Source organism: Rousettus aegyptiacus, unplaced genomic scaffold, assembly GCF_014176215.1.
Source record: "Rousettus aegyptiacus isolate mRouAeg1 unplaced genomic scaffold, mRouAeg1.p scaffold_m13_p_5, whole genome shotgun sequence".
Classification (NCBI taxonomy): Eukaryota; Metazoa; Chordata; class Mammalia; order Chiroptera; family Pteropodidae; genus Rousettus; species Rousettus aegyptiacus.
The window spans coordinates 80,613,794-80,641,680 of NW_023416308.1; the positions used below are offsets into that span (position 1 = coordinate 80,613,794).

Genomic DNA, 27,887 nt, shown 5'->3' on the forward strand with positions numbered 1-27,887 from the left:
TAGGACAGTTATAAAAATTAAATTACGAACCAAATGAAAAATAGTTTGCTCAATGTCTGGCAACTACATTTAGAAAACGGCTGTTACGACGATGATGACGATGACGATGATGATGATGATGATGATAAAGCTGATGACAGTGATGATACAAACTTAAACCATTAAAAGGTAAGTAGATCTGTATTTTCCATAGAAACATGTGTGACACACTGTTGAGTTACAAAAATGGGTTGCAAAATAATATGTGTGGGTATGATTTATGTAAATGTGTGTGTGTGTGTGTGTATCTTTCTCTCTCTGTTTTTCAATAATTCCATTAAATAATACCCTTACCACACTGATAAATTCTTAACACACAACAAAACTTAGAATCCAAGTCGAATTGTATGGTATATATAAGAAGAGTTATCCACCTGTTCAAGGTAGGATTTGTACACTTATGTACACATGTGTATATATATGGATTGAGGAAGAATATGGTTTAATCTCCAAAAAGGAAAGGAGGGTAATAAATGAGTGAAAAGGAAGTAAATAAGATGAAATGTGGTATGATAAATATACCAAGAAAGGCCAGGGATAAAAATTTAATATAACTATCAACTTTACTAATTAAGTCAACGATGATGACTCTTTAATATGCAAGAAAAAAATAAGAGTGGTGTAAATAGAATAAAGAGAACAGAAGTTAGTAGAAAGCCGTGCAAGAGAGCTGAACATAGAGGACAGGAGTCCAGAGATATGGAGAAAAAGCAGAAAGAAGACAGGAAACAGGAAGAGGTCTGTAAGTCTGGCTGTTTCCACACACCAAGAGAATGGACAATGAATCCTTTATCCCTCTGAGGCCCAAACTCCTTATAACTAATATGGCCTTTCCAGATATTTCCTCATAATTACTTGGATGCACACAACTGCAAACATGAGGATTATTATACACACACACAACACATGCTACATATACATACATATACTACTTCATAAACAATAGCTCACACAAACACATAGACATCCACACATCACAGATATGTTCACATAAGTATTTCATATTCTTATATATGAGCCTTCATGGCCACCAAATCTTTCACCATAACTAAAGGAGTTACAGAGTAGGTACTGAGCCAGTTGGATACTGACCAAGGCTGAGTCGTGTGGGAACCCACCATGCCTGACTTGCATGGTAAAGATATTGGGGTGTGGGGTGTAGCTATGACAGCACAGCAGTGGAGGTTCGTATCCTCCTCTGGACTAGAAGGACAGCACTGATTGTAACTGGACCCACTCCCTTCCATCTGCTCTTACTCACCAAGGGGACTGGAGATGGCTGTGCCAGCATTCCTGGTGTACTATACAGTCCTGGGTCCTTCATGTCTCCTAGACAGAGAGCATGCTTAAGATCCAGAGGGTCTTGATGGGGTTCCTCAAAGCAAGAGTCCTTGTTTCCTTTCAGTTCCCTGCCTGTTGCATGGGAGATGGTGGGACAGAGGGAAGCTGATGGAAATAATGAAAACAAGGGCTGACAGCAGTGGGCAGGGGAGAGTCAGGTTGACTGACTTTTCAACAGCAAGAGGAAAGTGATCTGAGAGGACTGTCTCTGTGATTTCTCTGGAAACGAGTTCATCCCTGAAGAAGAAAGTCTAAACAAGGATTTTGGAGCTGGAATTCTAAAGAAGAGTGGGAACAGAATTATTGTCTCTGAAAGTCTAGCAATTAAAAAAAAAATCGAGGTGTAAGAGAGTAAATGTCAAAGTTCAGCTTTTCTCAACACCATGCTCGCCTCCTACCCCCGCAACCAGTATTGCAGAATCCTGCAGACCGAGGCTCAGCAGCAGCCTTCCTGCTCTTTTTCCCAGCTTTCTCACCTGAGGACAGACACCAGGCAGAAACAAGGCTGAGGACTCATTGGTTCAGGAATCAACATCAAGCATGGGAAGGAGTAATTTCTGTAGCCTGCATGCTCACTCTTGGAGGACAGTACCAGTTATGGGCTGCCTCTTGATCAATGCCCCCCAAGGACTGTCTAGAGTCTTCCTAGGAGTTGGACTTCATCCCAAGCCTCCCTGCCTTATTTGATTCAAGGGACAATGGCAATTCTCCTAGGTCCCAAGTCTGAACAGAGGATCTCCTTTCAGGAAAATATTTAAAGGTGAGGTCCTGAGGTGATGTAAACAGGGCACTCCCTGGAGCTTTAAGAGACCTCAACTTTATTATCTTTCCATCCTGTGAGACACCCTAGGGCACTTAGAGTTGTATTTGAAATTAAAGCCTAAAGCCTCCAAATCATACCCATCCCTCTTTCAAAACTTACATGAATTTCATTTAACTGGAATCAGCAGATATATTCTGAGAGAGTCACAATTTACCAAACTCGTGTTTTTGTTTACATGGAGATTAAATAGAAGTGACAATCAGCGGATGTTGGATTATTTGGACGCCAATGGTCTAATTTAGGAATGCAACTTGTATTTTGGTTTTTGGTTGTTCTGGTGCAATGTGATCACCTTAAGTGGTGGAGTTTAATTGGTCAATACTGTCCTAATATCAACATGACAATAGGAGTTTTGAGTGTGTTGCTATATTCAAATGGTATACTTTTACTGAACATAGTTAAAGTCATTATTTTGTGGGGATAATTCGAAGAACAGTTGTGTGTACAACTGTTTCTTAAACAGTTAATTTCTTGAAGTATTAAATTAAGATTGTTTTTTAAAGCCATTTTTAATTAAATTTGTTGTGGTGACAATGTTAATAAAATTATATAGGTTTCAAGTGTACAATTCGATAATACATCATCTGTACATTGCACTGTGTGTTCACCACGCAAAGTCAAATTTCCTTTCATCACTATCTATTTGACCCCCTTTTACCTTTATCAACCTCCCCCTCTCATCCCTTTCCCCCTTGTAACTATTAAACTGTTGTCTGTATCTATGAGATTTATTTGTCTTGTTCCTCTGTTGCTTTCAGTTTTATATCCCACATATAAGTGAAATTAAATGGTTCTCAACTTTTTCTGTCTGACTTATTTTGCTTAGCATGATAATCTCAAGGTCTATCCATGTTGTCACAAATAGCAATATACCATTTTTTCCTGTGGTGGAGTGATATGTCATTGTATATATGTACATTTTATATTCTTTCTTTTCTTATTTATTTTTAGAATTTATTATAAATTCCTGATAGTAAGTTCTTATTTATTACTGGTTTTATATATCATTGTGCAAATATCTCATTCATTTTCTTATCTATATTTTAACTTTGTCCTTAATATCCTTTATTTAAGATAAACCCCAGATTTTAATGAAATAAAAGTCATCAAATTTTTCATTATGGATTGTGCTTTGGAATTATCTTACTCTAAGTAAAAAAGATGTACTATGTTTTCTTCTGTAATGCCGGTGTTCTATTTTAACTTTTAGGTTTTAATCCATTTAGAGACTACCACTCTATGCTATATTAGGTTATATTAGGTAGGAATCCTGTTTTATTTTTCTAATTGTAGTAAACTAATTTTACCAACACTATTTACTAAACTATTTGTCTTCACCCTGATGATTTTTGGAATTAATTTTGTCGTACATTAAATTTCCACATGGGTTTATCTGTGAGACCTCAATTCTGTCTCGTTTGTCTTTTTTTTCCCAACAGTACCACTTAGCTTTTATTTCTGTATCTTGGCAATTTGTCATCATATATTGTAGGTCATCTCTATATCACTCCTTTCAATATTTTAATTGTGGGTTTTTATTTATCCACATTAATTTAAGAATAAATGTCTTGAGCTACTCAAAAAGTCCACCTGGAATTGTTATTGGTATCACCCTAAATTTATAGATCAATTTGGGGGAAAATGATATCTTTATAGTATTGAAGTCATCTGATCCAAGAGATGAAATATCTCTCTCTTTATTCAAAGCATCTTCTACTTCACTAGAGCTGATTCACCCTCTCCTCCCATGGAGACTGTTTGTATTCTTCACTTGTTTCTACATAGTTTATAATTTTTGCTGCTATTGTGAAATTGTATTCAATTTTTTTAAATTATATTTTCGAGTTGGTTATTATTGTTAGAGAGGTAGAGCATTTTTTTTTTTTTTTTAGGTAGAGCTCTGATACAGGAAACTGGCAAATATTTCTTTGTTACTTGTAACAGTTCAATGAATTTTTTTTTTAGGTGGATAGTCATACATTCAGCAAATAGTAGAGTTTTTTTTTCTTCTCCTCCAATTATTACATCTTATATCTTTTTCTTTCTTCATGGTATTTTTAATGACTTGCAGTACTATGCTAAACGGTAATGGTGGTAGAAGCATTCTTGTCTTGTTCCTGATCTTAGAGATTGCACCTAAAATTTCTCTGTCAAATATGAGATGTATTATTGGGTTTTAGTGCATGTAAAAAACCTGTATCTTATTCCTGGTTTACAAAGATGAAAAATAATAATAAATAGGTGTTTTAATTTTTTTTTAAAGTAAGGCATATATATATTTACTCTGTGCGTTCACCTCTCATAGTTAGATTTCTTTCTATCACAACTTATTTTATCCCCTTTACCCGCTCTACCTCCCTCCTCCCCCTTACCCTCTGGTAACTACTAGTCTATTGTCCATGTCCATGAGTCTCTGTTTGTTTGTCCTGTTCATTTGTTGCTCTTAGGTTTCTATCCCACATATAAGTGATATCATGTGATTTTCATCTTTTTCTGTCTGGCTTATCTCACTTAGCATAATTATCTTGAGGTCCATCCACGTTGTCACAAATGTCAGTATTTCATCTCTCCTCATTGCTGAGTAATATTCCATTGTATATATGTACTGCAGCTTCTTTAGCCAATCATTTTTGTAGAACACTTTGGTTGCTTCCATATTCTGGCCACTGTGAATAATGCTGATATGGACATCGGTGTGCAAACATCTTTTTGGATATGGATTTTCAAGTCTGCAGTAAATACCCAGTAGAGGGATTGCTGGATCATATGGTAGATCAATTCTTAGTTTTTTGAGGAACCTCTGGACTGTTTTCCACAGTGGCTGTACCAATTTGCAGATCCACCAGCAGCGTTTCCTTTTCTCCGCATCCTCTCCAACATTTGTTATTACTTGTCCTGTTGATTATAGCTATTTTAACAGATGCGAGATGCTATCTCATTGTGATTTTGATTTGCATTCCCCTAATAGCTAGCGATGATGACCATCATTTCATAAGTTTGTTGGCCATTTGTATGTCCTCTAGGGAGAAATATCTGTTCAGGTCCTCTGCCCATTTTTGATTGGATCTTTTTTTGTTTTGTCTTATTATTATTGAGTTATATGAATTCTTTGTATATTTTGGATATTAGGCCTTTATTGGATGGAGGTGTTGCTTGCAAATACATTTTCCCATTCGGATGGTTCTCTCTTTACCTTGCTGATGATTTCTTTTTTGTGTGGAGAAGTTTTTTAGTTTGACATAGTCCCATCGTTTATCTTAGTTTTTACTTCCTTTGTCTTTGAGGTCAAATTTATAAAATCCTCTTTAAGTCCAAGGTCCATAAGTTTACTTCTTATGTTTTCTTTAGTTCTATGTTTTCTTTTAGTTCTTATGTTTTCTTTCTTTAGTTCTTATGTCTTCTTTCTTTATTGTTTCAGGTCTTATATTCAGGTCATTAATGCATTTTGAGATAATTTTTCTTTGTGGCGATAGAAAACAGTCTAATTTCATTCTTTTACAGGTGGCTTGCCAGTTTTCCCACCACCATTTATTGAAGAGGCTTTCCTTTCTCCACTGTATGTTTTGGCTTTTTGGTCAAAAATTATTTGCCCATGTAAATATCGGTGTACTTCTGGACTCTTGATTCTGTTCCACTGGTCTGTTTGCCTCTTTTGCTGCCAATACCATGCTCTTTTTAGTACTGTCACTTTGTAGTAGAATTTGAAGTCAGGCAGAGTGATGCTTCCAACCTCTTTTTTTTTTTTTTTTTTAAATCAGGATGGCTTTGGTGATTCAGGGTCTTTTATACAGATGTCATGATTTTTTGTTCTATTTCTTTAAATTTTTGAAGGGAGTTGAATTAAATCTGTATAATTCTCTAGGTAATAAGGTCATTTTAACTGTTGATTTTTCCAATCCAAGAACATGGACTATCTTTCCATTTCTTTGTATCTTCTTCAATTTCTTTTAATAGGGCCTTGTAGTTTTCATTATATAGGTCCTTCACATGTTTTGTTAACTTTGTTCCTAGGTATTTTATTCTTTTTGGTGCAATTGCAAAAGAAATTATGTTTTTCCACTTCTTTTTCTGACATTTCATTATCAAAATATAGAAATACTATGAATTTTCGAACGTTGATTTTGTACCCAAAGACTTTACTGTATTTGCTTATTGTTTTTAGTGGTATTCTTGTGGAGTCTTTAAGGTTTTCTATATAGAGAATCCTGTCATCCACAAATAGTGACACTTCGACTTCTTCATTTCCTACATGGATGCCTTTTACATCTTTCCCTTACCTGATTGCACTTTTTAGGACCTCCAATGTTATATTGAATAACAGTGGCTACAGTGGACAGTCTTGCCTTGTTCCTGATCTAGGAGGGAAGGTTTTGAGTTTTTCACCACTGAATATAATGCTGGCTGAGGGTTTGTCATATATGGTCTTTATTATGTCAAGGTACTTTCCTTCTATACTGATTTTGTTAAGTGTTTTGATCATAAATGGATGCCGTATCTTGTGGAAGGCTTTTTCTGCATCTAGTGATATGATCATATGATTCTTATTTTTGAATTTGTTTATGTGATGTATCATATTAATCAATTTGCATGTGTTGAACCATCCCTGAGCCTCCAGGATGGAGCCCGCTTAATTGTGGTGTATATTCCTTTTAATATGTTGCAATACTCGGTTCGCTAGTATCTTATTTAAGATTTTTGCATCTGTGTTCTTGAGAAATATTGGTCTGTAGTTTTCTTTTTCTGTGTTATCTTTATCAGATTTTGGTATCGGGGTGATATTGGCTTTATAAAATAAGTTGGGGAGTATTGCCTCCTCTTTGAGTTTTTGGAAGGGTTTGAAGAGTTTGGTATTAAATCTTCTTTGAATGTTTGGTAGAATTAACTGGTGAAGTCATCTGGTCCCTGACTTTTACTTTTCGGTAGGTTTTGATGATTGTTTCAATTTCCATACTGCTGATAGGTCTATTTAGATTTTTCCAGTTCTTCTTGATTCAGTCTAGGAAGGTCGTATTTTTCTAAGTACCGGGCCACTTATTCTAGGTTATTAAGTTGGTGTTATATACTTTTTTCATAGTATTCTTGCATGATCCTTGGTATTTCTGTGGTATCTGTCATAATTTCCCCTCTTTCATCCCTGATTTTGTTTATTTGCATCCTTTCTCTTTTTTCTTTAGTGAGTCTAGCCAGGGGTTTGTCAATATTATTTACCTTCTCAAAGAACCAGCTCATTGTTGCATTTATCTTTTCTATTTTTTTGTTTGTTTTCAATTTCATTATTTTTTGTTCTGATTTTGATTATTTTCTTCTGCTGACTTTAGGCTTTATTTTTTCTTCCTTTTTCTAGTTTTATAATATGACGTGTTAGGTTGTTTATGTGAGCTTGTTCTTGTTTTTAGAGATAGGCTTGTAATGATATGAACTTTCCTCTTATGACCACTTTTGCCAAGTCCCAAAAGTTGATATGTTGGACTATCATTATCATTCGTTTCTATGTATCTCTTGATCTCTCTTTTTTTTTTAAATTTCTTCTTTGACCCAGTTATTCTTCAGTAGCATGTTGTTTAATCTCCAAGTATTTGTGGTTCTTCCTGATTTCCTTCTGCAGTTGATATCTAGTTTCAAAGCATTATGATCAGAGAATGTGGTTGGTATTATTTCAACCCTCTCATATTTGTTGAGGCTATCTCTGTGTCTGTGTGTCTTAGTATGTGGTCAATCCTTGAGAATGTTCTATGTGCACTAGAGAAGAATATGTAATCATCTGTTTTGGGATAGAAGGCTCTGTAAATGTCGATTATGTCCAGTTTGTCTAATGTGTCATTTAAGGATGTTATTTCCTTATTGATTTTCTATTTGGATTATCTGTTCATATTTAACAGTGGGGTATTTAATTCCCCTACTATGATAGTGTTTTGGTCGGTTTCTCCCTTCGGTTCTGTTAGTAATTGCTTTACATATTTCGGGCCTCTCTGATCGGGATCATAGATATTAATAAGTGTTATATTTCCTTGGTGCATGTTTCCCTTTATCATTATGAAGTATTTTTCTATACCTTTTTGACTTCGAAGTCTATTTCATTCAATATTAATACCGCTACTCTCGTTTTTCTCTGAATGCTATTTGCTTGAATAACATTTTCCACCTTTTCACTTTGATACTATATCTGTCTTTGGAGCTAAAATGTGTCTCCTGGAGGCAGCATATGGTTGGGTTTTGTTTTTGATCCAATCTGCAACTCCGTACCTTTTTATTTGTGAGTTCAGTCCATTTACATTTAGGGCGACTATCGAAATATGAAGTTTTCTTATAGCCATTTTATCTTTTGCTTTCTGGCAGCTCAGTGTTTCCATCGCTTCCTTGTCCTTGTGTTTCTGTTTTTATTTTGGTTGGCTTTTGTGGATTTTCCCTCTGGTCTTTGTTTTAATTTATATACTTCAGCTCTAAATCTTTGGCATGCAGTTACCATTACAAATACGAAAAAGAGTTGTATATGTATACAGTCATTCATTTTCTTCTGAGTGTGACTTATCTCCATTCCCCCTTGCGAATTTGGATCTTTGAATCCTCCACTTTTCCATTATGGTTGTCTCACTTTGTCCCTGTATATGGTGAATGTTCATTACCATCTTGCTATAGCAAATCTCTTCTTATTGTTTAAGCTCGTAATGCCCTGTTCTTAATAAGGGTTGCGCTCCTTTGCTTCTATCAACCAGCTAGTGTCTTTCCTAATTATGTGGGGTTTTTTTTTTTTGTCATTTTGTTTTAGGTGAGCTGAGACCTTTCAGTATTTCCTGTATACAGGCCTTGTAGCGGAGAATTCTCTCAATTTTTGTATGTCTGCAAAGGTCTTAATTTCTCCTTCATGTCTAAAGGAGAGCTTAGCTGGAGACATTATTCTAGACTGGTAGTGCCTTTCCCTTACTAGTTTAAATATTTGATTCCATTCCTTTCTGGCTTATAAGACCCATGTTGAGAAGTCCTACAATAATCTGATGGGTTTTCCTTTATAATTTACCATTTTCTGCTCCCTGGCTGCCCTGAGAATTCTTTGTCATTGATTTTTAATAACTTTAATACAATGTGTCTTTGCGAAGGCCTTTTTGGGTTGAGATAATTAGGTGTTCTGTTGACTTCTTGAATTCCAAGCTCAAGCTCATTCCTTAGATTTGGAAAATTCTCATAAACTATTTTTCTGAAATGTTTTCTAGTCCGTGCTCCTTTTCCTCGCCTTCAATAATGCCCATTATTCTTATATTTTCTCTCGTGATGATATAAGCTAGTTCTCGTATTTCTCTTTTATTATTTTTCATTCTTCAGTCTCTCTCTTCTTCCTTCTGATTTATTTTTAGATTTCTGTCTTCGATATCACTGATCCTTTCCTCCATTTGGTCCACTCTATTTCCTAAGCTTGCTATTTCATTTTTCATCTCTTTCAGTGTGTTCTTCATCTCCAAAAGTTTTATTTTTTTTTTTTGAGGGTTTCAGTCTCCTTGCTAATGAACTCATTCTGCTCATCTATTTGTTTTTTTTCAATCCCTGAAGTTGTTAATATGAATTGTTTTGGATCTCATTGAGTTTTTTCAGAAGTACCATCCCGAATTCTCTGTCATATAAGTCATATATTTCTATATCTCTAAACTTATTTTCTGGACATTCTTCTCTTTCTTTCTGAGGTTCCTTGTCACCTTGGTTGTTGATGGTGTTTAATGGACTATTTCTCCTCCTGGGCATTAATGGAAGTGTATTTTGCTTTTTTTTTTTTTTTTTTTTTTTTGCCAGAAAGAAGATTTATTATATACAGGTCTCTCTAGCCTGTTGCAAAGAAGGTTCTTTTCTTTTGGTTTCCAGTAGGTGGCATCTAAGCCTCTTTGATTCCTGATTTATAGAAGGCCTTAATAATGCCTTTTATTTCCTAATAGATGTTTAATCACGCTCACTACCCTCAGTCTCAGTCCCTGTCAGTGTTAGCAACAGTATTGGTAGTGTTTGCTCAGATTGCCTGGGGTTCCGTGGTATTTAGTCTTAGAGGGTATGGGGGGAGGGGCTTTTGGAGTTAGGGGGTAAGGGTTGTGGCTCAGCCTAATTTTTGCAACTGCGGCTGATAAAAATCAACTGTTGTTTCTCTGTCTTCCTCGCTTTTCTGCCATCTTCACTTGCCTGCTTTCTGCCTTGATGACTGGGCCCTGCCTCTGGCCATGTGGAGCTCCCAGCTTTCCCAGCCAGGGCTGTTCAGGGAACCTGCTGCACCTTCTCCCCTCACCCTCCTCCTGCAGGGAGCTCCAGTGGCTACAATAGGCAGCTTCTTTGTTTATTCCAGTCCACCACCCGACACGTGGTGTTCTGACCTGAGGTAGCTCTTTTGCGCAGGTCCTATGCTCAGACATGGCGGTGTGCAGTTTGGTGTTTTTTGTTGAGTTTTAGATATTCAGCTTATTGTTGTTTCGAGGGGAGAAATACGGGGACATCTCGCACTCTGCCATGTTTCTGACATCACTCTGTGGTGATTTTTTTTTCTACATTGCTGAGATTATTATCTGATTTTACCCATCAGTGTAATATTTTGGAAATTTCTTTTTAGGGTTTCTGATATTGCAATGTATTTGCATCCCAGAAATAAACCCTATTTGATCATGCTGTGTTATTTTTAAGTACACCTTTGCATTCAATTAGCTCTAATTTTTGGTAGGATTTTCTCATCTACATTGTCTCATAAACAGAGATGCAAATGCTAACTATATGTTATTTTCTGTCTTCCTTATAACCATTTGGGAAGCTTCTGAGAGGAATGGTAGCTCAGGATCCACGTTAATGATTCAGAATTCTCCTGAGCACTTTAGCCACTCCAGAGACTGCTTATGTGTCCCTCTGTTTACCTCATTTAAATGGAACTATTGTTGTACATTATGAACTGAAGTCAATGATAAAATCTCTCAATAGAGTGGGAAGACATTGGAGATGTAGTGATTCCCCTTCCTGCCTTGTCCTTGATGTTACTGAACTCTTTGACTGTATGACAAGATGCTTCTAGTCTCTACTCTGTCCATTCTGCAGCCAATACACCTGCAACAGTTTCCCTCTCAACGGTGGGATATTTTTACTGACTCTGACATGCTAATCTGATCTTTTGTCTCTACCAGATGAGAAAATGTTGGTAAGATTATTTGAGGGAGGAAAAAAGAAGACAGGATTTAAACTCAGGAGATAACCTGGCATATATTGGCAGTGAAATTGGTTTCAATCCCTTTATAGATTTGATGTTTTTAAATTCAAATAATTTTGTCCAAACGATCTGATTCTTAGAGCTAAACATTCTGTAATAGATCTACCCGAGGTTTTTTTCCACAGTGTATCTACCTTAGCAAACCACGATTACAATGCTGAATTCCCTGTGAGGAAGAATCATGGTCCTTACATGGTGGAGATGTAAATATGGCTTCCACAGAGTCAGTATTGACCCTTTGGCTGGAAATTCTTATGCTTCTGTGAACTGGGCTTGGAAGAGAATAGTGGGTGTGGAGGGTAAGGAATACATGATTTGGAGGAAAAAAGACCTTGGAATCAGAAGATAAACTTAGTATTTTCTCTTGGTTCCTATAGATTTCCTCAATATCATCTTCTTAAAAGAAATATTAGCTTAGACAACACATGGCTCTGTGACCCTATTAGTCTAGTCTACATCCAGTAATATATGTCATTTTTAGACAAGTGAACTTACAAATGGAGAAAAAGCAGAATAACATGAGAAAAAGATTGACAAAGGCATGATTTTTTTTTACAGAAGCTTCCTGACCTTAAAGGTCAGATTACTTGGGGGAACATTCTCTCTTCCACATTTGCTTGGGAGAATAACATGCTTTGAAAAACAAATTGGGAAAGGTCAAGGGTGTAACTTTCTAATGTTGTACTCTTAGGGTCAGTGGGAACTCTTACCATCTGACAAGTCACATATCACACTCATCTCTTTTATTTGCTCCTGATACTTTGGTTAAGGTCAAATCAGCTCAAAAAACACCAGTGGGACACTTATTCTGTGCCAGGATTTATCTTATTTGCTGTGAATAAAGATGAGTCAGATGTGGTTGCTGCTCTTGAATATCTTGGAGTCACAGAGAAAGAAAATAATTTCAATATAGTTTGTTAAGAGCTATGATGGAGGTAAGTACATCATGCTGTAAGTACACTTATGTATCTAGGGTATACTAGATGTTTGTGAATGTGTATACTTGTGTGTGTCTATGTCTATGTATGTTGGAGATAGGTGGGAGTGCTGCCCTTCATTAAGTTAACTACAGATTATAGGCATCACTTAGAATTTTGTGACAGTGTTTAGTTTTATCCTCTATATCTCTTTTCAGTAAAACTGAGAAACATTGTTTGCTTACCATTTAATTTTCCCTGAGATCTAGACACCTGATTGATACTGGTGTACTAATTTCTACTCTGGGAAGGATATGAAATGAAGCAAAAGTAAGTCCAAAGGACCTGAGCTGAACCATAAGTGGAGACTCTAAGAACCAACCAGGTAGTGCTTTCCACTAGATGGATGGTAATTTCAAAAGTATCTATCTTAAAATAGCTTGAGTTTTCAAATTTTATTTTTATGTCAGCTATTTAACAATAGACTATACTTATCATTAGAAGCAATTCTGTATCAGTTTGGCTTAATTGTTAGATCAAGCAGACTCACTTGGTCCAGTACATTTATTCATTAAACCAACATTTGCTATGGCTCTATGGTGTTCCAGGGGACCTGGGGATAAAACTATAGTTTGGTACCTCCTATCTGAGAGTCTTTGGCCTCAGGAGCTGGGTATTCCCTCTATGTCTCCATTACCAAGGAAGTGCTTGGTCAATAACATTTAATCAATAAATAATGTTATCAAATACTCAAAATATGGTGAATGTTCAATGAAAATGATACTAACTCCATGTAGTGGGCATATCTCTGAATAGAGAGGCTATGCTGAGCAAAAACCAGTGGAGCATAAAAACCAATGTGTCCTAGTTCTGTGGCAAGGAAAGCAACTGGAAAGGTAGAGATGTTGATTGTTCATATTAATGTTTCATTTATTCATTTATTATTTCAATGATGAATTGAAATCTTTCATCATTTGACTCATGGACTCATCCAAATGCCTAAGACTCTGTTATCAGATTACATAGAATATAATTGTGTCTTTTTAAGAAAACTGGGCATTCCTTTAGCCCAGGAGTTCTTAGAATTAAGGGCTTTCTTCAATTTAGATGTTAATGTTACTTTTTAATTTTTACTTCACTCTCACTGAAATTTAAAATTTCCTTCTTGTTTGAATATAGGTAACCAACCCAAATCAGCATTATCAGTATCCATAACTTTATCACCAATAAAAATCAGAAGTATTTTTATATTACATTGCAATTGTTTAAGATATCTCAAAATATAATATAAGCTCATTATTTTGAAATTAAGGTGGTTCTTAGACTTTCAATAACATTTTAAAATTTAACATGTTGAAAGAGCACATGTATTATTATTATATCACATATTTGTTTTCTAAAACCATTTCAATAACTATATTTTGATATAATTAGTTTCCTTGGTAATCCCATACATTCTATTTGTTGTTTGTATATAAGCACATGTGTATGTATGTATATATGTTTGTATGTATTTGAAGTATTTAAAACATTATTTTAAAGCACCTTTACCAGACAGATAAAGAGTTGAAAGCCTAAGCTTTGCACAGGCTCTTAAACTTTAGACTTTAAATTTATTTTCTCTCTTTTTCAAACAGCTCCATGATATTTCAGTATTGTTCCCAAATTCCTGCAAATGCCTCTAGGGATATTGGCAGGCTTTTAAAACAACTCTACTAAATTATGTGACCAAATTGTTTTTATTTAATTTAATTAATTATAATTTATCAAACGAAGTTCTATGCTATGTCTAATAAAGTACATAAAAGTAAAAAATACATAGACACAATTTTTAAAGGCGTTTGTGATCTCCGGGGGGAGTAGACAGATAATGCAAGGCGTGGAGAGACGATGAGCTGGAAGTGGCAGATTAGTGCTGTTTAGTCTGAACATAGAGAACAAGTGAAGTTGGTGGCTTACAATGGAAAGTCTGTTTTGAGGGTGTGTCTGCTACTTTGGAAGTTTACCGATGGTTTAAGAATGATATCTGGGAACTGCAGCTGAAGCTGGGGATAGGATTTCCAAAGAGATTATGGCACTATCCAGAGCTGCCTCTTGGTTTCCCAGCTCCTTCGAAACAGGTTTTCTCTAAGAAAAAGTCAGTTCTGTGGGGTACTTGGGATCTTTTTGAATTCTTATACCCTGGAGATTATCTTTTCAGGGTGGCAACAATAGGTGCGGTTGTATGTCTAAAGAAATCAATACATCTACATCATCATGAGATGGGACGGTGTGCAAGAGCAGCATAAGGCTAAAGGTTTTTGTTGATAAAAGGTGAAATCAAATGGCATGATTTATAGATGAATTCAACCTATTGTTTTGTTATTAGAATAAAGAAGATGATATTCAGAATAAAGAAGATGATTTTTTGAGCTGCTCTACACTTGCCAGATGGCACTAAAAGTAAATGCACCGTCTTATAAAGTATTAAGTTTTCCAGCATTGAAAATGTTTCAACTAAGGTGGCATGATCATCTTCTAAAAATCTTAAAAGGGGATTCCAGAAATGGTTTATAGTGATTTAGGGCAATTTCTAAGCCCTTCGTCTTAATCATATTATTTTATAGGTTATACACGTTTATGTTTTGTATGTGTGACTTTGTACCAAACAAACAAACTATGAAACAGACAAATCAGACACAAGTGACAGAATTCCTCCTCCTGGGACTTTCTGATGACCCACACACCCAACAGCTGCTATTTATCTTATTCCTGGGTATCTACTTGGTCACTGTGCTTGGGAATCTGCTTCTCATATCCCTTGTTCAGGTTGACTCCCTGCTTCACACACCTATGTATTTTTTTCTCTGCAATTTATCTCTGGCTGACCTCTGTTTCTCTACCAACATCGTTCCTCAGGCCCTAGTCCATCTTCTCTCAAGGAAGAAGGTCATTCCACTTACACGTTGTGCAGCTCAGCTCCTACTCTTCCTCATTTTTGGGGGTACACAGTGTGTCCTTCTGGCAGTGATGTCCTATGATCGGTATGTGGCCATCTGCAATCCTTTGCATTACCCCAGCATCATGACTTGGAGGGTGTGTGTCCAGCTGGCTGCCGGATCATGGACCAGTGGCATTCTGGTGTCTGTGGTGGACACCACCTTCACACTACAGCTACCCTACCGAGGCAGCAACAGTATTGCTCATTTCTTTTGCGAGGCCCCTGCACTGTTGACCCTGGCATCTACAGACACCCGGACTTCAGAGATGGCCATTTTCCTCATGGGAGTTATGATTCTCCTCATACCTGTTTCCCTAATTCTGGTATCCTATTGCCGCATCATAGTGACTGTGGTCAGGATGAAGTCAGCTGCAGGGAGGCTCAAGGCATTCTCTACCTGTGGCTCCCACCTTATGGTGGTCATCCTTTTTTATGGGTCAGCAATTGTCACCTACATGACACCGAAGTCTTCCAAAGAACAGGAAAAACTGGTGTCTGTATTCTATGCAGTGGTGACCCCCATGCTTAATCCCCTTATCTATAGTCTGAGGAACAAGGATGTGAAGAGAGCTCTGAGGAATGTAGCCACAAGAAATTTTCCATGCAGGCTCGGGATTTTCCACTGACAGTGAGACCCTCCTGACTCCCTACTTGTAAGGCTCACTGAGTAGTTCCCTAATCAAGCCTGGAACGTGGTACAATTCTTATCCTTCGGCGTTATCCATGGGCCTATCCTCCATCTTTCATCCAGTACTTCCTTTGTCGAAGAAGAATTCATGGAGAAATAGAAAGGAAGGTCTGCTTCCTTATAGTTGGTTTTTTAGCACTTATGTGTTAGGAAATCCTTTGAGAAATATTCACATTTTATAGACCCTGGAACCTATAAAATACATATATTTTTATCATGCTACATACTATTATCTATCCCAGATGCTACTTCAAGTCCTTTATCTTTTGGTATTTCGTAATCACTTTGCATCAACAAATAATCAATAAATTAACAAACACTACTTAATCACTTACTATGAGCTAGATGTTACATATATGTGTGCATATACATGTACCTACATGTGTCTTTGAGGTGGTATGATGAAGCAGAATTTATGAGCTCCGCTGTACTTTTCACACTCTTATTAGAGACATGAGTATTGTACATATCAGGACACAACCGTATAAAGGTAAAGATGGGGTTTTAGAAACCAATAAATTCTGACATCCCAGAGTAACAAGAATGAGAAGCTGTTACCAAACCTGGGCCTGATGGATCAAGAGCAGTCAACTAGAACTTGGAGAGGGTAGCTGTATGTAGAAAACCACCAGGGAAGAATTGTGAATTTAGGTATATGGAGGCGAGGAAGCTATGTGAATGAATATTTCAAGCTCATTTTTTTTCCTACCTTCTGATTTCTTATTATTGTATTAAAAAAAAATCCAGGATGGCCTCCCCATATGATGATTCCTAATTTAATCATATTCTCAAAGTCCTTTTAAATGTAAGGTACCATATGTACAGGTTCTGGGTTTAGAACATGGACATGAGAGCTGAAGGACACCTTGTACAGGAGATTGAACTGGCACATAGAGTCTGTAGACAGGATGTGCCTATGCAGGAATGCTATTTTATGTTGTTAATTATCAATACATTCTTATGAATAGTTTACACAAACTACGGTGTCCATGTTCCAAGTCTGTTATTTGCCAAGAGTCCAGAGTTGGACAATGTTTGCTGGACAAAATCATAAAGAAGGGCTGGTATATTGGTTGAGTGATAAGTAAGCTTAAAAGAGACAGTTGATTTCATCCAATAACAATAAGATTCCAAAAATAATTTAGTAACAAAGACACTTTGGGTTATTCATAGCAGTTTCCTATAATTTGTCCACTTATACTTGACTGGAGATTTCTTTCTGTCAAACGAATGTCATATGTGGATAATTTCAGATTGAGGCAGTTGTTGGTAGTGTGGAATTATCTTTCTCCAGATGAAGCACAGACCAATTATAGTAGTAGAGGAAGAATTCCTCATTTGCTAGCATTTAAGTATGTGTATTTTATAAGTGAGTGGAGGTTTTAAGCATCTTTTTGTTACCTCTATTTCTCACTATAATATAATTTCCATGAGGTAAGTTTTGTTTTGTTCCCCAATGTGCTTCGAGCCCTAAACAAGGTCTAACATAGGCTGAATACTGCATAAAAATTTGTTGAAATTTCAAGTTCAAATAAAAGAATGAAAGAATAAAATCAGACTCTATTGTTTATTGTCATTATTTTATCTTGTAAACAAAAGGATCCTTAAAAGTTTCAGATAGAATTTTTGGACAATCAGAAGAAAGTAAAGGAGAAGATTATAAAAATGATATGGGTGAAGAAATTCAAGAAAAACTAAAACAAATAAAAAATGGCAAATTGTAATAGGCTCAGATAGGCTCCCAACCTGTGCAAACAACCAGCATCCTCAGGAACACTGGTACCACAGTCCCACAGAACACTGAACCTGCTACTGTCCTTTTTGTCACCACTATGTTCTTTTATTCAGAAATGGATCTCAGTGGAAAGTCCAAAATCCCAGTGGGTATACTGTGGCTCCCAGAAATAGTAGAGACCAAAAGCCCATGCGAGGAATTTGTTTTTCTTTCCTTTGTCCTTGGATTCTAGCTTTTCAGTTTCTATCTAAGTCAGTCATAGTTTCTGTGGCCCCAGTGTCCTGCGGATGACCCGCCTCAGTGCAGACTTCACTTCATTATTCCTTAAGCTGTAGATGATTGGGTTCAACATGGGAGTTACCACTGTGTAGGAGAGTGATAGCAGCTTCTTGCTCTCTGGAGAAGTGCTGGACCGGGGTCGGAAGTAAGTGAGGATGGCAGTGCTGTAGAAGAGGGAGACAACCAAGAGGTGGGAGGAACAGGTAGAGAAGGCCTTGCGTTTCCCCTCAGCTGAGGGCATCCTGAAGATTGTGGAGAGGATACGGACATAGGACCCCAGGATCAACAAAAAAGGGAAGAGGATGAATAGGACAGTGGCTGTCAGAGCCTCCAGTTCAAACAGAGAGGTATCAGCACAGACCAGTGCAATGACAGGGGGGCTGTCACAGAAGAAGTGGTTCACCCTGTTGGGGCCACAAAAAGGGAAGCTGAAAATCCATGAGGTTTGCACAGTGGCCACTGGAAACCCTGCAAACCAAGAAGCAGCGGCCAGCTGGGCACAGGCCTTGTGGCCCATGATTACTGGGTATCGCAAAGGGTCACAGATAGCCACATAGCGGTCATATGCCATTGTGGCCAGGAGGCAGCACTCAGCAGCCCCAAAGAAAAAGAAGAAATACATCTGAGTGGCACAGCCAAGGAAGGAGATGGTTGTATCTTGGATGATCAGGGTCCCCAGCATCTTGGGCACAATGACCAAGTTGAACCCTATCTCCAGGAAAGACAAGTTCCGGAGGAAGAAGTACATAGGACTTTGTAGGGCAGAGTCAGCTGTAGTAACCAGGATGATGAGGACATTGCCCATCAGTGTAATCAAGTAAATGGTCAAAAAGAGGAGAAACAGCAGAGCTTGTAGCTCAGAGGACAAGGCTGAGAAGCCTACAAGAACAAATTTGTTGACAATTGTCCAGTTTCCCCACATCATGCTTCTGCCCACAACTTCACTGGGCATTTGCATACCAGGAAGGAGAAGTCTCCATATGTTATTTAGACCTCAATTATATTTTATTTAGACCTCTATTAGACTCTTAGAAAATTAACTTCCTATGGCTTCTTTTTCCACAGCCGTACTTTCAAAAATGTAAAAAACAAGTCTAACTATGGGATTCACAATTTTTTGGAAGAATATTATCTTTTTTTTCAGACTGAACTGAGGCTTACTGTATATATCTATACATATCCTGATTTTCTCTGCTTTTCTATTTTCTTTAGCACTAATCGCAGTGCAAAAAAAAAAAAGCTAGGTCAAGCATTTCTGAAGAGAGGGTTCTTGAGACACAGTGAAAGATGGTGAGGTAGGTCAGAATATGTTTTCTGCAAAATAAAAGGGTGAGAAGGAGAAAAGCAACAGAAGTGAGCCAGCAGTTACCAATGATCCCTGAGGCAGAGACCTTAATGTGTCCCAGTCTCCAGCAGTTCACACCTGAGAAGATTTCAGAATATTAGAGGAATCATCATTTCTATATTCAGACAATCTCAGTTATAGCAAGAAGACACACAATATAAAAACTGGTTTGATTCCTGGGCTAAATATTCTCTATTGAATATATGTGATCAGACAAAGGGAAGACATAGTATGGAAGACAGATTTTAAACAAATTATATAAATAGAATGTATAGCATATTAGATATTAATAAGAATAATGGAGAAGAATAAAGCAGTGGAGAAGGAGATAGGCACTTGGGGTATGTGTGGGGAGTGTCACAGAAGGCTTCACTGAGAAGATTATATTTGAGTGAAGTCCTGAGCAAGTGCAAGAGGTAAAGTCAGTGTGGTGAAGGAAGGAGGGAGGTAAAGAGCGAACATACTGAGAAAGTGTTAAAAATTTTTGATTGGATAAAGAAGCTGTGGTACATAGATACAATGGAACACTACTCAGCCATAAGAAAAGATGAAATATTGCCATCTGCCACAACATAGATGGACCTCAAGATAATCATGCTAAGTGAAATAAGTCAGACAAAAAAGCAGAGGACTATGTGATTTTACTCATATGTGGGATATAAAACTGAAAGCAAAGGAACAAGACAAACAAAAACTCATAGACAGAGAGAACAGTTTAGTCATTCATTACCAGAGGGAAAGGAGGGAGTAGAAATGTAGATAATGGTAAAGGGGGTCAAATTTATGGTGAAGGAAGGAGATTTAACTTTGGGTGGTGAACACACAATCAATATACATATGACGTATTATTGAATTGTACACTTGAAACTTATATAATTTTATTAATCAGTGTCCCCTCAATACATTTAATAAAAAATTTTTTGCTGAATTCTATTCATTTTAAAAACTTCAGTCTGGGCATCACTTGCATGAAAGCTTTTTTTGATACCTTATCTCGATTTTAATAGTGGAAATTAACATTTAACACAAAATAAATGCCAGACACTAGTCTAAGTGTTTTGCATGTGTCACGTTTTTTGTCTCACAACAACATGAAGGCAGATTATTATTTTACAGCCAAGGAACTCGAGGCACAGATAAGTTGTGTAATTTTTCTAAGGTTAGGCAGCCAGTAAATATTGGAATTAGGACATGCATCCTGGGCAATCTTACTCCAAATTATGGATCTAACCATTAGGCAACACTTTCACGCACTCTCTGAAAATAAAAATGAGTCTCAGCTCACAGACGAGGTCAAGCGGAGTGTTTTGCACTGGTGGCAGTTGGAGAGCAAAGAGAAAGACAATTTCTAGAGAGGGGCAGGAAGTTTCGAGATAATAGCAACGCGAGACCAGAAAGCCACTTTCATAGTCTTTATCTTTGAATAACCAATTATTTATGTCTCTATCTTATATTCTAGACGATATACTCCTTGAAAGGAGAAATTATGTTATTTAACTTTTTATCCCAATTCCTAACAAGGTATACGCCTAGTAAATTGTTATTGAATGAATGAATGAACAATGAAGATAATATGGAAAATAATCAGAGAAATACCTGCACAGACAGAATGTGGGCACAATGAGCTTCACACATAAGGAATGTAGACACAAAGGATTACATACATCAACATTATAGCCTCATATAAGACACACAGATTTAAATAGTGATGAATTATAAATTATACCCATTAATATTCCTCTGCTCCAAGCCTTCTTTTTCATCTACTCCATTTTAGAAAATGACAATACCCACTGCATAACCCAAGAACTGGGATAACAATCATTTCATCCCAAACTTGTTATTTTTCCTCCTAAAGGCTAATTCTTCATTCCTACTACACAGCTTTAGATTCTGGCTCTTATTTTCTCCAGTCTGGAATACTGTAGGAACCTAATTCCAGTTCATTCTCTTCAAACCATCTCTGACTTCTCGTGTGTGATCTGACAGCAACTGATTAAGTTACCTGCTTAACATTTTTCAATCACTCCTTACTGTCTCTGGAATAAGTATAAACCCTTTAACAAGGTCTTTTTCTCTGATATCTGCTTATTTTTCCAGTTTCAAATAGCCTAGACTGCTGATGCTCTAGTCACATGAAAATATTTCTGTTTTGCGCACATTTCATATTCTCTCACTCCTCCTTGCATTTGTGCATGTGACTCTCCACTCTTAGAAACCTCTTCCTGTAATTATGTATAACTTTCTACTCTTGCAAGTCTCAGCTGAAATATCATTTTCTTTGGTAGGTTTTCCATCTTCCCTTGGCCTACTCAAAGGATTGTTCCTTTACTCTCTTGTAACACTGTGTCAACCTCTATTAGAACACCTTTATAATTGTATATGTATGCATCTATTTATATTATCTAATTGTTAACACTATGAGTACAAATCTATTCCTTCATCATAGCACTATCTGCACTTAGTGGAGCTTAACTCCTAGTGCTTAGTAATTAGTGTAGCCTATTTTTACAGCAGTTTGCTGACACTATTGGATTGTTAGTTAAACTTATAGTCAAGTAAGACTTTTGAGTGTGTGTGTGTGTGTTATAGATGGCACATTAGGTTTCATCTTCCAAGGTATATTTATTTTGTTTAAATTTTTTGCTATGTTCTGAGAAGATATTTTTAAAACTTTGCTTTATTACGAGAGCTTTGCAGCACTCAGTATGCCAGGGATGTCCACTCCCCTCAAATACATAATCAAAATATATCCTAGAACAGAGACAAGATTCTGGGCACATCACTTGAGCCATATTACAAAATGGATTGACACTAATTTTTTTAATCTCTAATTTTGGGGCAAATAGCAAAGCTATTTATTATTATTTTTTCTATCAGTGATTATAAATCACTTCAGACATGGGTTGGGTATAAATAAACATAAGTTATATGCTATAATTGGGAACATATCTCTTTAATGTAGTAACGAAGGTCTCATGAAAGAGTTCATGAAATGCCTTAGTGAAATGCAAGTAAATCATGCCACTACTCACTCTTCAGTCCAAGATCTAATGCCAACTTTTTTGCAAAATCTCTTCTGACACCACCATCCTCCAGCTAAATATAATTAATTACTCTCTCCTTTGTGTTCCTCATAGCATTTTAAAATACCTTTATTATAACGGTGGTTTTCTACCATGATTATTTTTATATGTGTCCTCTCCTGCAAATTGTGCACTCTCTGAAGACACAAACCAAATGGTATCCATCACTGTATCTACATTACATTGTCTGGTACCTACATAGTACCAACAAATGTTCATTGAATCACTAATTAACTTTTATATTAATGACTTTAGTTAATTGGTTTAACACACTAATATCTTAAAACATTAATGAAGTTCTTTGTCATGAGTCCACGATGGATTAATCACTACTCTTTTTTTTAAGTATTTGTAAAAAATCTTTTTAACAATACTTTAAATTATCATATGGAAATAAATGTAGAATTATAAAACCCTACACAAATTAAAATCATTATTATTATAATTTTGATATTACTGTAATTTCTATAGTTTAAAAAAGACTCTAAATCAAATCTTTTAGTAAAGCAGTGTTGGATAGAAAGGAAAAAAAATCTAATGAAGTGTAGCTGAGACCCATAACAATTGAAACCAAAGGAAAACTACAGTACAGCATAATTTGAGAATTTCCTAATGACACACTACCAGATGACACCACTTAGACATTGGACAACATGTGATGAAAGGCTGGAGTAAAAAAGGTTCTCAGACCAAAAATTCAAAAGTTATCAAAGAGAATCTCTGAATGTCCAGTAAATGAAGTTGAAGAAAATTACATATGCTTAACTGTAGGTTTTTGACTTTTAAAGCAGAGGTGCCCTCTCCTCTTTTTTTTTCTAAACCAAATCTGATAAGGAATCTCAATACTTAAACCCAGCGAAGATGAACAAGGGCAGGGGTAGGTGCTCAGAGCCCCACTTGTTTGGCTTTCCTTTTTCTCCTATACACTAAAATAGCTCCTTTATGGATCTTCTTAGGACCCTAGGGCTGCACAAAACACAATATGAAAGCATGATTCATGACTTCACATCTGCCTCTGTCCCATAGTTGTAATTCCATATTTTTCTTCATTTACCTTGATCCTTCTCTAACCCTTCACTTTATATTTCCTTCTTTTGAGCTAGACTTCCTTCTCTTTCTCTTTCATATGTTTCATTTTACTCTCTGTTTTTATTTTTCTATTTGTTTTCCCCTACTAAGTGGGAGATGGATTGTAGAGGGGAAGTTGCTGGGAAGAATTTGAAGAACCGATTTCCTGTAACCACATGACTGCAGTTATGGTTGTAAGGATGTTATCGATGCAATGTAATTCAAGTGCTGTTTTACTGCTGGTTTTGCAAGCACAGAGTCTTGGATAGGTGTGGTTGTGGTTGCAGCCATCAGACATGGGAAGAGTGAACCCTTAGAGGTGAGGGGAAGATACGGAAACACTTGAGGTTGCCTGCCCAGCAACAGCTCTATCCACAGTGTCTCCTTTCAGGGATAACACCATGGAGATTCTATGTTTTGTTTCAACAAAGAGGAACTGAATAGCAGACTTTAGAGAATTCTGTGAAACTACCACATATGTGATAGTTTGAGACCACATAGTTTTATTGGCAAGAACTTTGGAGTCATAAATTCAGAGAGTTACAGTTTGGGTTATTAGTTTTGTTTGTTTGTTTGTTTGTTTTTAGCTGTGAGACATAGAGCTACTGACATGATGTTTTCTGAGTTATGGGTTTCTCAACTATAAAATGATGATTATTATAAATGCCCTATCCACCTGACAGGGTGGTTGTGAAATAAGGTAATATTTGTGCAAAAACTTCCAACATTCTAAAGCACAATACATTTTTATCATTGTTTTCTACCCTTTCTCATGTTTCATAATTTGTTGAGTCTTACAAAATTGCATGTTCTTTTCTGGCCACCTCTGATCTCCTTCCTTGTCTCTCAAAAATGTGTTAAAGAAGACACTTTTTTGGTGGTGTGCTAGTATCCCCCTTAATGAAGATTTTAAGCCCTATCTTCTCACCCTTTACTTACCTCCTGTCAGTGAGACTTGTCTGTATCACATTTCAGAGAAGCCCTGGTTTGTGACAATCACTTTAAAACAGCCTGAGACTATGTCTGAATGAGTGACTCCAGGGGAATCCTTAAATAATGGCTGCGTCTATGCAAGTCGTGCCAGAAAAGCCCTGGACTGTGTCAGTCATTCCATAGATACTCTGGGTTGTGCTAGTCTTGGTCCACATTGCTGGTGAATCCTAGGGTTGTGCCTTGTCACATTCTCAAAGAAGCTTTGTCCCAGTGCTGTGTCAGACATCCCAGGGAAATCCTGGGCTGGTGCTGGGTCGGTCCTTGTGAAGATGCTCTGAACTGTGCAGCATTAGTCATACCAGAGAAACTCTGGGCTGGGCTTGTGTCAATCACTCTAGAGGATTCCAGGCTAGGTCTCAGGACTATTTAGGTCCCTGCTGTTTACTGTAGGGAAGTGATTCCCCCAATGCTGCTTCTTTCTCAGGTGAAGTCACAGGTTCACTTTCTGACAGGTGTAAGTTTGAGGAGTTCCCAGGAGTGCAAAAATTCATAAAGATTCTGCAAACCCATAATTGGAAGAAGACCTGTACTGCAGCTCCAACTTTTCCTGCACTTCTGAGGTTACAGAGCAAAGGGACAAAACTCAATAGTCTGTCTTTTAAGGTTTCCACCTGAAAGAGATTAGAGGAGTATGCCAGAATTCTTTTTATTTTAATTTAATTTTTATTTTTTCCCAGCTTCATTGAGATATAATTGACATACAACATTGTTTAAGTTTAAGGCACACAAAGTGATGATTTGATACATGTGTATATGCAAAATGATTATCATAATAGGGTTAGTTAACACTCTAGCACCTCAAATAATTATCTTTTTTTGTGGTAAAAACAATTGAGAGATATTCTTTTAGTATCTTTCAAATAAATGGTACAAATTGTTAACTATAGTCACCATGCTATACATTAGATCCCTAGAACCTATTTATCCTATAACTGAGTTTATACCCTTTGACAAACATTTCCCCATTTCCCCCACCCTACCCAACCACTGGCAACCATCATTCTTCTCTGTTTCTATAGTTTGTGTGTGTGTGTGTGTGTGTATGTGTTTTAATTTCACATATGAGATTATACAGTATTTGTCTTTTTCTGTCTGATTTATTTCACTTAATAACATATCTTCAAGTTCCATCCATGTAGCAAATGACAGGATTTCCTTTTTTAAAATGGCTAACAAATAATCCTGTGTGTGTATGTATGTGAGTGTGTGTGTGTGTGCGTGTGTGTGCGCGCGCGCGCACATGTGCTTCTATGTGTATCTCCTGGTTTCTTTCTCCAGTCATCTGTCAATGGACATTTAGGTTATTTCCATGTCTTGGTTATTGTGAATAATGATTCAACGAACAAGGCAGTGCAGAGAACTGTTAGAGTTAGTGATTTCAGAAATGTTTCTGATGTGGACTCATAAGAAGTTTTCAGGCATAGGGAAGAAAACCCATTTTTATTATCTAAGCCATGTGGAGAATATTAATAAAAACGGTAAGCAGTTGGTTGGGAAGGACATTAACTCCTGATTAAGATAATGGCAGAGAAGTCTGACTAACAGTATCAAAATCCAAACCCTTATGGAATAGGAATTGAAGCTGAAGGAGAAAAATGAAGTCCATACTTTGAGATAAAATGTCCCTCAGTTGATTATGGCTTCATCCAAAGACTCTAATGTATAGCTGAACATTTCTTACAGTTCTTCCAAAATAGATATTCTTATAATTTATTAAATAATTTTAAAATGACTAATATTTTCTGTCAATTTGCTTACCTAAAGTTCTGTAAAATAGGTATATGAATTTTAGAACCATTTTTAAAATTAAACTTATTGGAGGTAACAATGGTTCATAAAAGTATACAGGTTCCAAATGTACAATTCAATAATACATCATATGTATAATGCTTTGTGTGTTTGATTGGATATTTCTAACTGAAAGTGGTCACCATATCTGACTTGTTCATTATTGTTTGCTTCGTATCTAGCACAGTGCCTGCACATATATGCTTGAATTTCTGGCCAAGGTGTATTTAAAATATTGATCTCCTGGCACATCCACCACCTTTGCAACTTTCCATTTTGAGATTTTCCATTTTGATTGATTAAAATGGCCTATTCATCTTGCACTTTGCTCTAGGGAAGGGCTCCACATTTACAACAAAAGTGATAATAGGGAGGTGACTCAGTGGATAAAAAAAGAATAGCTATATATTGTCCCCCTTGATAACCCATTTCTTTGTTTAGTACATAATCTAAATCCCTGTTGCACCCATTTGTATTTGGGATTACAGCCAAAGATAATGGAAGAGCAGAAACGTCTTTCTCCCATCCTTTCTTTAATCCTCTTCTTTCCAAGTCCTGCTTACTAGCATTTGGAAGAGGACAGTTAGCCAATGAACAAATACATAAGATCCACTTGGGATGTTTCTTTATTTGCTCAACAAATATTTACTAGGTATCTAACGTAAACCGGGCACTGGGATTTCAGTAGTAAATTTAATAGACATTATCCCTGGCCTTGTGGAACATAGGATATAAAGGGAAAGACAAACATCAAAGAACCATATAAAAATGTAAAATTGCAACTGCAATAATATGTAAATAGAAGGAAATGTAGATGCAGAAACAGTACCACTGTTTTGCATTTCTGTGGACAAAACTATGAGTATGAGAGACTTGAATAATAATTTAATGAATTAATTGTGCATAGCAACCTCAAAGTTTTTAGCCATGTTTTCGGATTGCTTAGCAAAAAGATTTTAAGAGATAAATCAATCACTATGAGCTATTTTTTTAGTTTCAGCAATCCCCAAGGGATGCTCTGTAAAAGTGGGAGATGAAGAAAAAACACTATCACTGCTCTCTATAATGATATGCAGTTCTGAGTCTATTGTAAAAATAAAAGATACTTTGAAAATGATGAATTAAATAAGGTAATATTTATTTCATACTTATGTGTTTGACTATATAGTTTCTGATAGTTAATGTGTATCCTTGGGATATAAACTTGAAAGTTTGTGTCTTTAAATTATAGTAGTTCCCCTTATCCTTGGAGGATATGTTCCAAGACTTCTAGTGGATGCCTGACATTTCCAATAGTACTAAACCCAATATATATTGTTTTTTCCCATACATACATACATACATACATACATACATACAGTTTACAGCTTTTCTTTGGCATACTTGATTTTCCAGCACCACTATTAAGTAAAATAATGGTTACTTGAACACAAGCTCTGTGATATCATGACAGTCAACCTGATAACCAACAGGGCTACTAAGTAACTATGAGTGTGTAGCCCATACAACAGAGATACACTGGACAAAGAGATAATTCACATTCCAGGCATGCTATAGTGGAATGGCATAAGATTTTACCACATTC

The 27,887-nt window shown here is 36.5% G+C and overlaps 2 protein-coding genes across 2 annotated transcripts; one reads left to right on the top strand and one right to left on the bottom strand.

The window, feature by feature from the left end:
* The first annotated feature begins 14,998 nt into the window (after positions 1-14,998).
* On the top strand, positions 14,999-15,946 carry LOC118602924 (olfactory receptor 2D2). Its single transcript, XM_036221433.1, has one exon. The coding sequence runs from the start codon at positions 14,999-15,001 to the stop codon at positions 15,944-15,946; it is 948 nt and encodes a 315-aa protein (XP_036077326.1).
* A 2,038-nt stretch (positions 15,947-17,984) lies between these two features.
* Positions 17,985-18,964, bottom strand: LOC118602929 (olfactory receptor 10A4). Its single transcript, XM_036221443.1, has one exon. The coding sequence runs from the start codon at positions 18,945-18,947 to the stop codon at positions 18,000-18,002; it is 948 nt and encodes a 315-aa protein (XP_036077336.1). The 5' UTR covers positions 18,948-18,964; the 3' UTR covers positions 17,985-17,999.
* Between the last annotated feature and the right edge of the window lie 8,923 nt (positions 18,965-27,887).

Bases quoted from the DNA above. Each gene is read 5' to 3' on its own strand.
- LOC118602924 (XM_036221433.1), top strand. From the start codon at position 14,999: ATGAAACAGACAAATCAGACACAAGTGACAGAATTCCTCCTCCTGGGA.
- LOC118602929 (XM_036221443.1), bottom strand. From the start codon at position 18,947: ATGATGTGGGGAAACTGGACAATTGTCAACAAATTTGTTCTTGTAGGC.